Genomic DNA, 14,007 nt, shown 5'->3' with positions numbered 1-14,007 from the left:
GTTTCCCTACCCTGTCTGCTTCACGGCTTTCTAACCTTCATTTATATCATTTCTTATTGTATTAAATCTCCCTACTTATTTACTTGTTTTTCATCTGCCTCTAGATGATAAACTTCATTAACTCCATGAAATCAAGGACCTTATCTGCCCTATTTTATCCCAGTACCCAGAAACTGCCCCAAATAAATTAGAACACAAAGAAGAAACAAATGTCAGAATGACCACTGATGGCAGCGTCACGGGACATTCTCTGAAGCCAAAGATTAATGACAAAATCTCTTTAGCAACTCTGACCAAGCACGATGAGCCAGTCGTATCAAAGGTTGGAACTCCTGCGGAAGGGGCAGAGGTCTCTAGAGCAAATGAGGTTGTTAGCATTCAGTTTTTGTTTGGGCATTTGCAGATTCCAACAAAATGAGATTATTTTGATCTAGACTTATTTTGCTTAGTAAGCTTTAACTAATAAGTATTTTGGCTGCCATGAGGGAGACCTGGTTTCTTTTATTTAACAAGTTAAACAATAAAAATCCCTTGACTTGGATGTTCAGAAGAGAAACGTCCTCCTGAGACTGAGATTTTTGAGATTTAGAAGAAAGGCTGTTTTGCAATTGTTGGGGAAAGGAGCATGTTTATTCTCTAGGGGAACAAAAGTGTAATGAAATTAGATCTAAGGATGTTCAGTCTTAGTACCTACCAGGATGGCTGAATGGTTCCAATCAAGTGGAGGGTAGTGACAGGGTTTCACATTCAGATTTTGGAGAAATGACCCCAACAGTTACATTCAGGGCAACTGTGTCTGCACTGACTTGAAATGGTGGAATATATATATGCTCTTTAGAACATTATAAGGCTAAGAAGAAAGCTCCCAAACTCTTCCTGCTAATGGAAGAATCGTATCTTCCTGAGAATGGAGAAAACAAGACGGTTTCTTCTCTCAGGGCGGTGGTCTAGGTCTCAATAGGCCCTTCAGTGGGTTGCCTTCCCCCCTTAGAGTTGGGGAGACCCTACAACTTAAATCCAGTTTCTCTTATTGCTCTCACTTTAAAAAAAACTATTTTTTATTTTTCTTTTATGTGTATGAATGTATTGTCTGCATGTAGGTGGGTGCATCCATGTTGTGCAGTGCCCACAGAGGACAGAAGAGGGTGTCAGATCCCCTGGGACTGGAGTTACAAATGGTTGTTAGCTGCCATGTGGGTGCAGGGAATCAAACCCAGGTCCTCTGCAAGAGCAGTCAGTGCTCTTAACTACGGAGCCATCTCTCCAGCCCCTATTGCTCCCACTTTAAAGATTGCCAAGAAGCGGTAGCTCAGCGTCACAGCAGCGGCGACTTCCCTTCTCCAGGCCTCCGTGGATGGAAGTCCTGGTTCCAAAGCGCTGCCTTCTGGAAACCCTAGTTTAACGTTAGTTGCTATTTAAAACTTGTCAATAGCCTTCCATTTTGTTGTTAAAAATAAAAATCAATAACGTGACCTATGACCCCATGAGTACTCTGTTTCCTTCCGGTTGTTCAGCCTTCACTCACGTTCCAGGGACTTTATAGATGCTTCTCTCTGTGCCTGAAACATACCTTCCTTCACCTTCTTCTGGGTAAACTCTCCATCTCTCAGATCCAGCCCTAAAGCCAGTCCTTGTAGGAATATTCCCCAACCTCTTAGACTAATCCTTTGTTCTAGACTCTCATATCTCCCTGAATCTTGTCTTTGCCGTGGTGTTCACTGTGACAGATAACTGGGACATGAAGTCTCTGGGTCACCATCCAATGCCCAGGCACACAGGTGCTGCTCAGTTGAATATGCAACACAGGAATAGTGAATGGAGCTGGTTTGAAGCATCAGCCCTCTCACAAGTTTTGTAAATGCTTGGTACACTGACGACATGAGTAGGTGTTCCCTATTACAACTAATAAGAAAAAAAAAAAAAAGGAAGATTAGCTTTCACTTTAACTCATGTTTGCTTTCAGATAGATGAAGATAAAGGTTAAATGCACTGATTTTTGTAATCATACAAATCCAAGTTCAGAGACTGATTCAGTCACCTACCAGTTGTACAGCATGGGGAAATTACCTAAAATAAATAAATTTATTAAAATATCTGTATTCTGCCTTCCTCATCTGTAAACTGTGTAGAAGTGGGTCTGAAGCCATGATGGACTCGTGATTGTGTAGCTTGGTTTAAATTAACAACCTCTCTAAAGAGAATGAAATCTATAATAAAATCATAGAAAGGATAAGATTATAACTATTTTTAATAAGAGGATTAAGTAAATATGTATGTGTGTGTGTGTGTGTGTGTGTGTGTGTGTGTGTGTGTGTGTATGTGTGTATAATGAATATGCATTTACCTGTAAACACCAGAAAGGGGCTTAATCCATGTAGACAACAAATACAAATTAAAACACTGGTACAAATTATTTTCTATCTATCAGAATGACAAAAATTTTAAAACTGGCTAACGTGTTGTTGGTAGCAGTGTAGACAGAGAGGTATTCATATAAACTCTTGACCAGCATGCAAAGTGGTGAGGTCCGTGAGCATCTATATCAGAATTCAAAATGCACGTAGAGCTTGACCTAGAAATCCCTCCTCTAGAATCTCATTCCACAGGCATAATCACCTATATTTACAGGGATGTATTTATGCATGTGGGTGGCCATGAATGACTGAGATAACACAGCATTAAAAGCAGTACAGTGCCCCATTTGAAAAAACAAAGTACTTGTTAAGTAGTATTACTTATAAAAATATGGACTGCTAAAATGAAATATTATATGGTCATTAAAATGTATTGACACAAGGAATTCTCTCCCAGATATATTATTTGATGAAAAAGATGTAAAGAGCAACACAAAATTATGTTTTTTAAAAAAGATCATTCTTTTTTAAGTATTCGATTGTTTGAATGGCATAAACCACTTTTCTAAAGATTTCAGAGAAATTGGATAGTTGCTTCTAGGGAGAGGACAGGGATCCCAAGGGAGAGATTTGTTTTTCATTTTGTACATCTGTTCATTGTGTGTATATTTAAATTGTTTTTTCATTTTATAAAATTCTCATATGTCTTCACAAATCTGACAGTTTAAAGGTACAAAGAATGCAGATTAAAATTTCTGGCTTCTGCTGTGATCGCTAGTCATTATATTATTATTATTATTATTATTATTATTATTATTTCTTATGTTGGGGATGCCATAGAGATTCTGTGTACTCCAAAATGAAAGAGATGGGTCAGAGAGACAGAGAGGTCACTGTGGGCTCTCCTCAAAGGCAGATGGGGGTGGGGCGCATGAGCATCCAGGTGCTATTTTGATTCCATTTACACTTGGTAGGGCAGCCATGCTCAAATGCACATTTCTAGTAGAAGTCCAGGTACACCCTGTCCAGGGTACCAGCTACTTTTTTGTTCCGAGGCAACTTATGGAAGGAAGAGCATATTTTCGCTTGGCATTTGGGGTGGGGGTGGCGAGAGCCTGTCATGGAGGGCAGGCATGGGCCCTGAGCAGGGAGCTGAGAGTCCACCTCTTCAATCACAAACAGGAAGTTAGCTGGAAGTGGGATAAAGCTATAAACTTTCAAAGCCCACACTTGTAAGGTTCTGAGTCCTAAAGATCCCATGACCATCCCTGGGGCTGGAGAGACAGCTCAGTGGTTAAGAGCACTGGCTGTTCTTACAGATGACCCAGGTTCAAATCCCAGCAGCCACATGGCAGCTAACAGCTATCTGGAACTCCAGTTCCAGGGGATCTGATGCCCTCTTCTGACATCTGTAGACACTGCATGACATGGGTGCACCTACCTACATGCAGACAATACATGCATATACATACAAATAAAATAAATAACTAGGTAGACAGATCAAATATTTTTTTGAAAAATCCCATGACTTCCCACAGCACCACCACCTGGTCATAGTGTTCAAGTCCTTGGGCCAATGGGGGATATTTCTCATTCAAACCACCACAGCTGTGATTGCATTTGAAGCTTTGCTTGGTGATTTCCAGAAGCTTCTTTATCAACTTCATTGTTGTCTGTGGAGGAAAGACTGCGAAGGGAATGCAGACTGGGAGCACTCCTGGTGGTGCCCAGGGCTCGGGAAGGCGCTCAGCTCCAGGCCTGCAGGAGAAGCAAGCACCATTTCACGGCAAGAACCCTCTTACTTGGTTGCATCTAGCAATTTAGGACTTCTGTTAGCTCTAGCTCTCTGTCCCAGGGAACATGTTCTGGGTGTTTCTTGAAAATGACTGGAAGTCAAGGCCGTACCCAAATGCAAATATCTCAAAATTCTTGAAGGACCCTCTTAGTAATGCCATGTCCCCATTCTAGAATACTCTGAAGTCTAGGAACACAGGAAAGGATGTAGGTAGCAATTAATTAGGCTTCCTAAGTAGGGATGATGGTTGGCACACACCTATTTTCATTTTGGAATTATATTTTCATAAGGGTATTTAAAGACTTGAGGGTTTTTTTCTTCTTCAGCTATTCCAGTGCAATATAATGGTTAATTCTGGGAGCTCTGTGAGTTTGATTTGTATTTAAGATTTTTACAATCTATATATAGGCTGGTCTTTAATAACCATTTATACATTGCTTCTTTTTATATAGGGCATGGGTTCTCCTGGGACCGTAACAAGATTAGAAACAGCAAATACAGTACAGAATAAATTAAAATGCTTCAAACTGCATTATATAATTGCAGAAAATTGGTTTCACACTGAAACATTTAAATAAGAAAACCAAATGAGTTAAATAAGGAAAAAAAAAAAAAAGGTAGTGTATGTGTCGTCACTGTGAGTTTTATCCTGGCTTGAGCCCCTTTATCTTTCCAGTGTAGCAAGATGACAGTCCATTTGGGTCAATAATGGGTACAACTGCTTTTCTTTTTCCACATTTTTCGTTAATTGAAAAAGTTGACTTCATTCCCATAGAAGATGAAAAGCATTTATTCGGCAAAATGTCAAAGGACCATCCTAAAAGTAACTGAATTTTTTATATAATTCACCAAACTCTTGTCTGGTTACATTTGGCAAAACAAATTCAGAGACTGTTGGAGATGGGGGATGGCAAGACAGGGCACAGAGCTTTTCTAATTAGGATCATGAACAGGGCTTTGCATTTCCTTTCGCAGCTAAATGGAGGCGACACGGCTCTCCAGACAATTTGTTACTCGGGCCCGTTTTGTTTGTTTCTGTGTTCAAGTTCAGCCTCACTTCTCTCACAAGGAGTCCTCAGGCCTTTTCAGTTTTTCTATTCGCGCATTAAAGGCCTCTTCCTGTACCTGCAGCTTTTCGTTTATCTCGGTCTGCGAAGACAATCATAAAAAAGTGGTTATGACGGAGTTATCTCGGGCTCCACACTGTCTTTGTGGTTTTGACGTACTACAGTGCCTAAAGACAGACATTATCCCGCACACACCTTCCTGTTCTGCAGACAGAGCTGTGTTCCAGCCTGTAGCGATGTGATAACACTTTATCATATTTCTCTGCTCATTCCCAATGTATGGCATGTCTGCTATGGACAGGAAGTGGTATTTGGACAGCCATTTTTCACATAGCCTTGTGTTGGAAGATAGGATAATCTATCTGCATTTTCAGCCAGACTTTACCAATGAGCACCACGTCAGAAGAACTGCTCTGGGCTCTGTTACTGCGCCTCCCTCCTCTCCTTTGTTTTTACCTTCCCTCCAATGCATTCTAAATGGGATCCCGGGAAGCTTCTGTTGGCGAAATAATAACACAAATAATCTCACAATTAGAACAATTCTCGTAATTAAGAGTATTCATCATGCATTAGAAGTCTTGGAACAGGGCCACTTTGTGATATATTTTTGGTAGAATTAAAAAAATAATCAGCAATTGCTGAAAGGTTACCGAGGTCTCCGCAGCTGTGATAAGCATTTAGCCTCTGGGTGATATTCTGCAGACTAACATCGCTACCTGCCCAGTTCCAGAAATACTTACACATGATCTCAATACAAGGAGCTCCTTTCATCAAGATGAATGATAAAAACTAGAGAAAGGATGGCAAAAGGTTCTCTGCTGTTATTGTGTGAGTGACTTAGTGACATGCACTTAGTGAAGATGTTCACGCACATATGTGTTAAGGCGTTCAAAGTCTAGGATATTCATAACATAATTTGAGGTCTTCAGAGTAATTACAATTCTGAGAAAATTTTATTAATTAATTGAAATAGAAATTTAAAAATATCACTTCTGCTTCAGGACCAGAAATAATTTCTATATTTTAATAAATTAGTTAAAACATTTTTAAAGGGTTTATTTTTATTTTATGTGTATGTGCTCTGCCTGCATCTATGTATATGCACCATGTATGTGCTTGTTGCCCATGGAAGCCAAAAGAGGGTGACAGATCCCTCGGAACTAGAGTTACAGATGATTGTGAGCTGTCAGATGTGGGTACTGGGAACTGAACCTAGGTCTTCTATGTGAACAGTAAGTGCTCTTAACCACCAAAGCATCACTCCAGCCCCTCCCTATTTATTTAATTTTAAGAGGGTAAATATAGTACATGGTTTTGGAATGTTGTCCCTAGTTGCTATTTTTTTTTTTTTTTTTTTTAATGAGATTTTGTTTGTTTCTTCACAGAGAAGAGTTGATATTCCTGATAGGAACATATTAGTGTCAACCATTCTGATTCAGAATTTATAGGTGTATTGAGTTTTGTGTGTGTGGTAGTGGTGTTCAAGCCCCCTGCCCTGTTACACCCCCCCTTGGATCAACTTTTGACTTCTGGTTTCTTCCTGGTCACCGGATGGAGGAGGCCCTGGAAGGAGCAAAATGGTCCTCCAAGCTACAAAGGTGGTGTCGCTCTTCACGGATGCCGTCCTGCAGGGCATCCTGCAGAAAGCAACCTGGTCTAGTCTCACTGTGAACTAGTCTCAACCCTGTGCCCTAGTCTCACTGTGTAGTTTTGGGCAAGTCACTGAACCACTTTGAATTAGACTTTATATGAAAAAAAATCAAGTAAGAAAATAGGGTTTTGCTCACACTGTACCTAAATTTATGTTTATAATCCCATCTCTCAATTTCATGATATTCTTCACCAATGGCATATTTCATTATATATAATCATGAAACATTTCAAAACTTGTTAGTGCTACTTGAGTAAAATAATTTATGGCATACAACCTATTGAACAATATAGGTATTGAAATGGTCTGAAAAACTAATTTTGGCACACTTCCAATGGATTGGCAAGAACTGTTCTTCCCAGACAATCAGCTCTTTCAGTAATGTTTTTCTATGTCCACTAATACACTCGTGCTTTCTAGCTAAGGGCAGCTGGACTGTCCAGCTCCTCAGACCTTGGTGATTGGTGCTCTCGTTTAGGCACAACCAGCAGAGCCTGGATCAAAACACTCCATGTCTGCACGGGCTGTCTTTGATCTGCTGCCTCCTGGTTATTCCCCAGAACACTGCTGAACTGACAAGTTATCCTCAACCACTGGGCTGGGACTGACCTCCGTTTAGTTGGTCTTACTACCTGGAGGTGATTTTTCTCAATGTTTCTAACTTGGACAGTTCAAAGTTGACCTAAAGATATGCTAAAACCCCAGATGGTGAACTTCATTTTCTCACAGTATTTTGCTATGTTAGGGCCAACAGCCAACATTTAATGCAAGAATTCAGCATTTGCAATCACATTTCTCTGAAATGTAATTCCTTAAATATATTGAAGTTTGCTCCATTGGGGTGTAATTTTTATTACACAACTCAGGACCAAAATAATTTCATTTTGAATGTATCTTTAAAATGAAAATACCTAAACTATATTGGCTTGAAATGTTTGCTGTGTTTAGAATCATTTTAATTGACATATGAGGATCAAGATAACTTCATTTTTAATAAATATCCAAAACTGCAATGTGAATCATGGGAAAGTAAGTGGATTAACATGAAAAATTATGAATTCACACTACAGGAAATTCTGTAGTAGAGAAGCAGCTTTGGGGAAAAATGTACTAAAACATGAATTCTCTATTGACTTTTTCTGAGAAAATTACAATTACTATGATTCAGATGAAGAAGAGAGAGTTATGGGAAAATCTGAAACACTGCCAGCGAAACTCATGAACGGTTGGTACAGCAGGTGTTTTCACCAGGCACGTGTACAGCAACTGTGGACACTGACATGCAGCTCTCTCTGAAAAGGAATGTGGCAGCCAGGATCCTTGAATGCTGGGTTTTAGGAGTGGAAAATAACTCAGCCAATCTGAAACTGAAGGAGAAATTTAGGTAAGGCAGAGGGTAATTATGAAACTTGGAATTTATCCAAGACGCAAAGGTAGGCATTGAGAAAGTACGCTCCCACAAGTGTATTAAAATCCGAAGTAGCCTGGTTATGATATTAGATTTGTGGTTTCTGTGGATAGCGTTGGAATTGGAACTAGAACCAAGTTCCCAGCTTCACCTCAGGGCTTCTGATCAGGGGAAACTGTAGACAAATGATTCCATCCATCCATGTCCATTTCTCAGTGGAAGGACCCTCTTCACTTGCATGGAGTTTAGTTGGATTCTAAGACACAATATAGGAAGTGGTTTGCTACCTCAAGACACTGTGGAATCTCCTATCATTTTGCCATTTTGTTGAAAAATCAGCAGTAATTTGGTCCAGGCTGATGTCCATAGACCCACCAGGCAAGGGAGTGGTATGGTACCTACAGGGTCTGAATCGCTCTCCTCTGGTTGAAGGCCTCTCTGTGCCTAATGACATTTAGGTGCAGAAGCTAATGAACTACCACGATGGCTTGGGGCTAACAGGAAGATAGCACACACACACACAGCAATTCTGTTCTTTCTGTGAGAGAAGAGGGCTACAAACACTGTAGCGTCTAATATATATATATATATATATATTTTTTTTTAAATCAGTGACTAGTTAGAAACATACGGTTCACTACATGGAACATGGCCTTGGTAAAGATGGTTTCAATTGTGGGGCCTGCAAACAATTCTCTTGCTGTCTAGTAGTTCCTCGGCAATAATTTCAGAGCCACAGGATTGCAAAGGAGCCCTGGGCCATGATTATACATAAACTATATTTAGATGAAATGTTATCAAATCTAAAAAGGAGATACGTTCTGAACTCAGCTTAATTCAGCTGCACTCTGCCCTTCTACACACTAACCAGTTATTATATTCACAGGGTCGTTAACAATAACCCTTTGTGTAAAACGTGTTCTTCCACAATTTCTGGTAAACACTAAACACCCTTTATTAAGCTGAGGACTTTGGCTGATTCTGTTGGCACCAGATCATTGAATGCTCGTGTAAATAGTGCAGTAGCATTTGATGATTAAACAGCTAGCAAGGTAAGTGTAGGCCAAGCTATGCTTGCCCTCTTTCTAAAGGAATTGTTAATGCAGTGCGCCTTACATATATGGTCCTACGTCCAGATAACAACTACATCTTCCCCTCAGACACATTAGTGTTGTCATACTGATTTATGGTCACTTCTAAGAAATTGCAGATTTGCTCAAAATATGCAATTCACTTTATTAAGTGTTCAGCTTAGAAAATTATGTGGATTCCTATAAGTCTTTCTGTTGAGGTAGCAGTGGGCATCGGTTTCTGGGACAGAAGTAGGAAACATTAAACAGAAGGCTAACTACCTGAGCCGTCCCTGGTACCCGCAACGGAGGTGGTGTCTACCACACTTTCACGCAACGCTGGGCTAAATGGCTTCGTTATTATTTGTATATGAAAAATGAACAAATATCTGAGAAGAATTTCAAACTTGAAATGTGGCAAGATGACTAAGAATTATGATTCAGTCTTCAGCGTCCACTGTTTCAAAGTATATGTCAATTATTCTTGCGCAAGCCATATTTACAGTGTTACCGGGCTCAAAGTCTTCATGCTGTTTTTTCTGGGGCTTTGGTGCTGACTGATCATGCAAACTGATAACACACAGCACATGAGGTGCTGCTGGCAAATCTGCATCCTGATCTTATTGCCTCCAGAAAACTCAGTGGAGGATTTCGTGGTTGTGTAGAAGACAGTGCAAGGACCCAAGGACTGGGCTGTTGCTATAGTCTGCTCAAAGGGGCCCGTGCTGGATAGCTTTAGTGTCAACTTGACACACCTGGGTGGAAGGAGCCTCAATTGGGGAATTGCTTCCATTGGACTGACCTATGGCCATGTCTGTGGGCATCTTCTTGATTATTGAATGATGTGGGTGGGCCCAGCCCAATGTGGATGGTGCCACCCCTGGGCAGGTGGGCTGGTGTTGTATAAGAAAGCAGGTTGAGGGGCTGGAGAGATGGCTCAGCAGTTAAGAGCACTGACTGTTCTTGCAAAGGATCCAGGTTTGATTCCCAGTACCCACATGGCTATGAACTGCCCTTAATTCCAGTTCCAGGGGAATCTGAAGGCCTCTTCTGATCTCTGTGGCATTGCACGACATGGGTGCAGTCACATACATGCAGGCAATACACTCATATACATAAAATAATAATAAAATATATTTAAGAAGAAAGCAGGCTGAGCAAGGGCTAGGGGAGCAAGCCCGTAAGCAGTGTTCCTCCGTGGCCTGTGCTCCAGCTCCTGCCTCCAAGTTCCTGCCCTGTGTTCCTACCTTGGGCTCTCTGATGAACTGTGAACCCAGGAGATGTAAGCTGAATAAACCCTTTCCTCCCCAGCTTGGTATTGGTCAGAGTGTTTTGTCACAGCAATGGAGAAACTAACTAGAACAGGGACCATTTTCATAGAAGTCAAGTCTGAGGCTGGCAATTTCAGCAAGTACAAAGGGAGTTCACTGTAAATGCTGGGTACCTGAATGTTCACTAAAACCTCATCTGTGACACGAGCCAGTACTGCTTTTACATCTTCAATGGTGAAACCAACTAAAGGGTCCACATCTGTGGTGTCTCTCTCTGGCTGGGTCTCCTGAGAGCCTTGTTCCTGATCCAGTCCCTAAAACATAGGATGTAAACACATTCACATATTGTAAGTAAACAACATTCAATGGAGTACATGGGGGTTTATAGGCAGCCTCAAACTCCTTCTGTATACGATCATACCAGGAACAATGTCAGACTGGAAGCAGATTCTGATTTTACATCTGCCTGCTTTCATTCCCCTTGAGGATTAGGAGATCTCACGTCTTAATTTCACAGCACTCTGGGGAATGTAAAGGTGGAGACTTGGAAGTATAGACTGGAAGAGATTATAACTCCTAATCACCACCAGCTGACCTGTGTATGTAGCAACACTGAAAGGATTGGCTGCAAAAAAGTCAGAGGCAAAGATGATGGAAGAACACTGGGTTCTTTCCTTCATCCCCAAAATGCTTAGGCAGAGTGGATGAAAAGACACTAGGAAACCTACCTTTGGTTCAGCATCCAGAGTTGGCTGTGGTTCTGTGTATGCGGAGTAGATATCCAGTGAGATTCCTTCCTCCAGCGGGGCTGGGAAAGGGTGGTCTGCAGGCTTGACAACCTCTATGGTTTGCTGCAGAGAAAGAGGAAAGCTTTTGCTGAGTGACCACAATCTTAGCCAGTTCCCTTACCAAGTGGTGTGTGTCCAAGCCCGGTGTCTTATTTAAGCACTGTCTTCTCTGACTCCTGATGCCATTGCTCTTGGTCACCTAGTACATTTTGAGCACTATCTTTGCAATTAGAATTTTTTCTTATTTTATACTTTGTGGTTGGGGATTCATTTCAACACATTAATTTGTGTCATTCCTCAGCCCTTCACTCTTGTCTGCAAGCTCTTTGAAGGGACAGAGCCAAGCTCCAGACCCCCAAGAACTCACACAAAAAGCCAGGTGTGGTGGCATGTGCTTGCAAAGCCCAGCACCAGAAAGGCGGAGGCAGGAGGATCCCTGGCAAGTCAGCTGCGTGTACTTGGTGAGTTCCCAATCAGTAAGAGACCCTGTCTCAAATAAGAAGAGGTGGATGGTACCCAAGGAACGAACAACACCCAAAGTTGATCTCTGACACCTAAATGCAGCCATACACACACACACACACACACACACACACACACACACACACACGGTCAGGGGGGACTCTGATTGTTAATACATTGGTAAAGCCAGTGCACTGGGGGTTGGAGGGAATTACTGAAAGCACAGAGGGCAGAGTGAGACTTGATGTAGGCATCTGACAATTCTTTGTCAAGAGGATGTAAACCCAACGAAGGAAGAAGTTGAAGGACGAGGAGAGCAATGGACTCCAGTGTTGGCAGGGTCCATCTAGCCACCATTCCGGGGAGTGAGAGAAGAGACCAGGGTACCAGCAGCAGTAGACCCCTGAATCATTTAATTAGTTCCTCTTGTTCTAACTTCATGTTTAACAAGCAATATTTTGACTGCAATTTAATTTCCCATCTCAGTTGGTCTGTAAAGACATGCCCACTTGCGTGTTCTGGTGTCTATGTCTTTTACATACCTCACTATAAATCAATAACTTGTTCTCTCTTACACAGCAAACTCTCATGAGTTGTCACTGAAGCTCTGAGATGAAGTCACTCACTGTTTGCTGACAGATACACATTCTGAGCCCACAAGTTTGAAGACACAACTCTGGGAATGCGTAGGTTCCTCAGTTACCATCTTAAGACGCCTGCGAAAAAAACTGACAAAAGAACCAGCCCACCATTTCTGCTTTCTCCCTGTCACACCCCATCGTGGGCACATTAATATTCTTCCCTTAGCTGGGCTTTGGGGGACGCTGAATGCTGAGTTTTCTTGATTTGACCTATGCATATGCATTTTGAACTCAATTTCTATAATTGTTTTCTGCTTGAGCTTATAGGATGTTGAGATTAGGTGTAAATCTATAGAGGCGAGGAGATTTGGCAATGGGGAAGTGAAATGATTGGCCGAAGGTCAAATAATTACTTAGTGACAGCCTGGTGTGCTGACTTCTTAGCCTCTGAAATTTTCAGTAAACTATAATATGTCATGAAGTGGCCATACTGGGAAATTATTGATATTGTTAAGCATTTAATTATTCTTCTGTTCGATGACATCATTCCAGGCTGTTTATCTTAAGTAGATTAAATGCTAATCAGAAGAGAGCATTGAGAAAACATCAGGACAGTGTGTTCCGATCCTCATACATTGGTGAAGTATTTTTTGCTGAGTGGGGCATAGAGGCACTTTGTCTTCTCACGGGGCCCCTTGTGTCCCTTCCCACCACTCTTGACCTGCAGACTCCCACATCTTCTAGTAGCGCTTCACTTTCCCAAGCAAAGGAAAGCAGAAGGTGACTTGAGTTTCAGTGTCCTCAGAAACATTATAGGTAAAATAAAGGTGCTGTGGAAATCGGAGACAAGTTGTTGGAGGTTAACTTGGTGCTGGCTTTAATATACGCTGGGAACCAGAGTGCGCTGCAGGGTGCGTGTCGGGGGAGAAGCGGGACTTGGAGTCGACTGGATTGACAGCAGGCAGGGGAAAGTGAGCATGTGCTGGTGGGTGGGGGAAGCGCTTTCCTCTTAGATGAAGGAGAATGGTGGCTTGTCCCTTGTCACCACACTCCTGTTACAGCCATTCTTCCCTGCGCACAGAGTGGGCCTTCCTGTTATTTTGCTTTATTTACAGAGCGCCCCTCCGTGTGGTGACAGCATAGTCTACCAGCTGCCCTCTGGAGCCCACGTCGTCATCGTATTAGTATTATCTACCTGAACGCAAACAGACGTTGGTGTCTGTTTTATCCTTCACATCCCTGTGGTTTGATTTCTTTCATTTTTAAACAATGTATTTGTGTGTGTGTGTGTGTGTGTGTGTGTGTGTGTCTGTCTGTCTGTCTGTCTGTCTGTCTTGTGTATATGCTGTTTGTGTGGATGCACTCAGAGACCAGAAGAGGGCATCAAATTCCCTAGACCTAGACCTAGAGTTAGAGTTACAGGGGTTTATGAGCTGCCTGACATGGATGATGGGGACCCAAATCAGGTCCTCTAGAAGAGCAAGTGCTTGTTAACAGCTGAACCACCTCTCCAGCCTCTCTCTTCCCTCCTCCCCTCCTCCCCTCCATCCCTCTCTCCCT

The 14,007-nt window shown here is 41.9% G+C and overlaps 1 protein-coding gene across 3 annotated transcripts in view; it reads right to left on the bottom strand.

The window, feature by feature from the left end:
• Window positions 1-4,814: 4,814 nt before the first annotated feature.
• Cabcoco1 (ciliary associated calcium binding coiled-coil 1) overlaps window positions 4,815-14,007 on the bottom strand; it is a 117,804-nt gene continuing 108,611 nt past the window's right edge. The window contains exons 6-9 of one of the 3 annotated variants that reach the window (XR_003850185.1): window positions 11,345-11,467; window positions 10,790-10,930; window positions 5,412-5,712; window positions 4,815-5,298 (exon numbers count right to left, since the gene is read on the bottom strand). Coding sequence is in view for 2 of the 3 variants with exons in the window: in XM_008837295.3 (XP_008835517.1) it covers window positions 5,212-5,298; window positions 10,790-10,930; window positions 11,345-11,467 (351 nt within the window). In the remaining variant the exon portion in view is untranslated. Of the gene's footprint in view, window positions 5,299-5,411; window positions 5,713-6,451; window positions 8,235-10,789; window positions 10,931-11,344; window positions 11,468-14,007 lie in introns of those variants that run through there. The other 2 variants (XM_008837295.3, XM_029565526.1) reach the window with 2 other exon arrangements.

This window comes from Nannospalax galili, unplaced genomic scaffold (assembly GCF_000622305.1).
Source record: "Nannospalax galili isolate Female #2095 unplaced genomic scaffold, S.galili_v1.0 scaffold178, whole genome shotgun sequence".
NCBI classification, from domain to species: domain Eukaryota; kingdom Metazoa; phylum Chordata; class Mammalia; order Rodentia; family Spalacidae; genus Nannospalax; species Nannospalax galili.
This window is presented reverse-complemented; position numbering and strand designations above follow the sequence as displayed.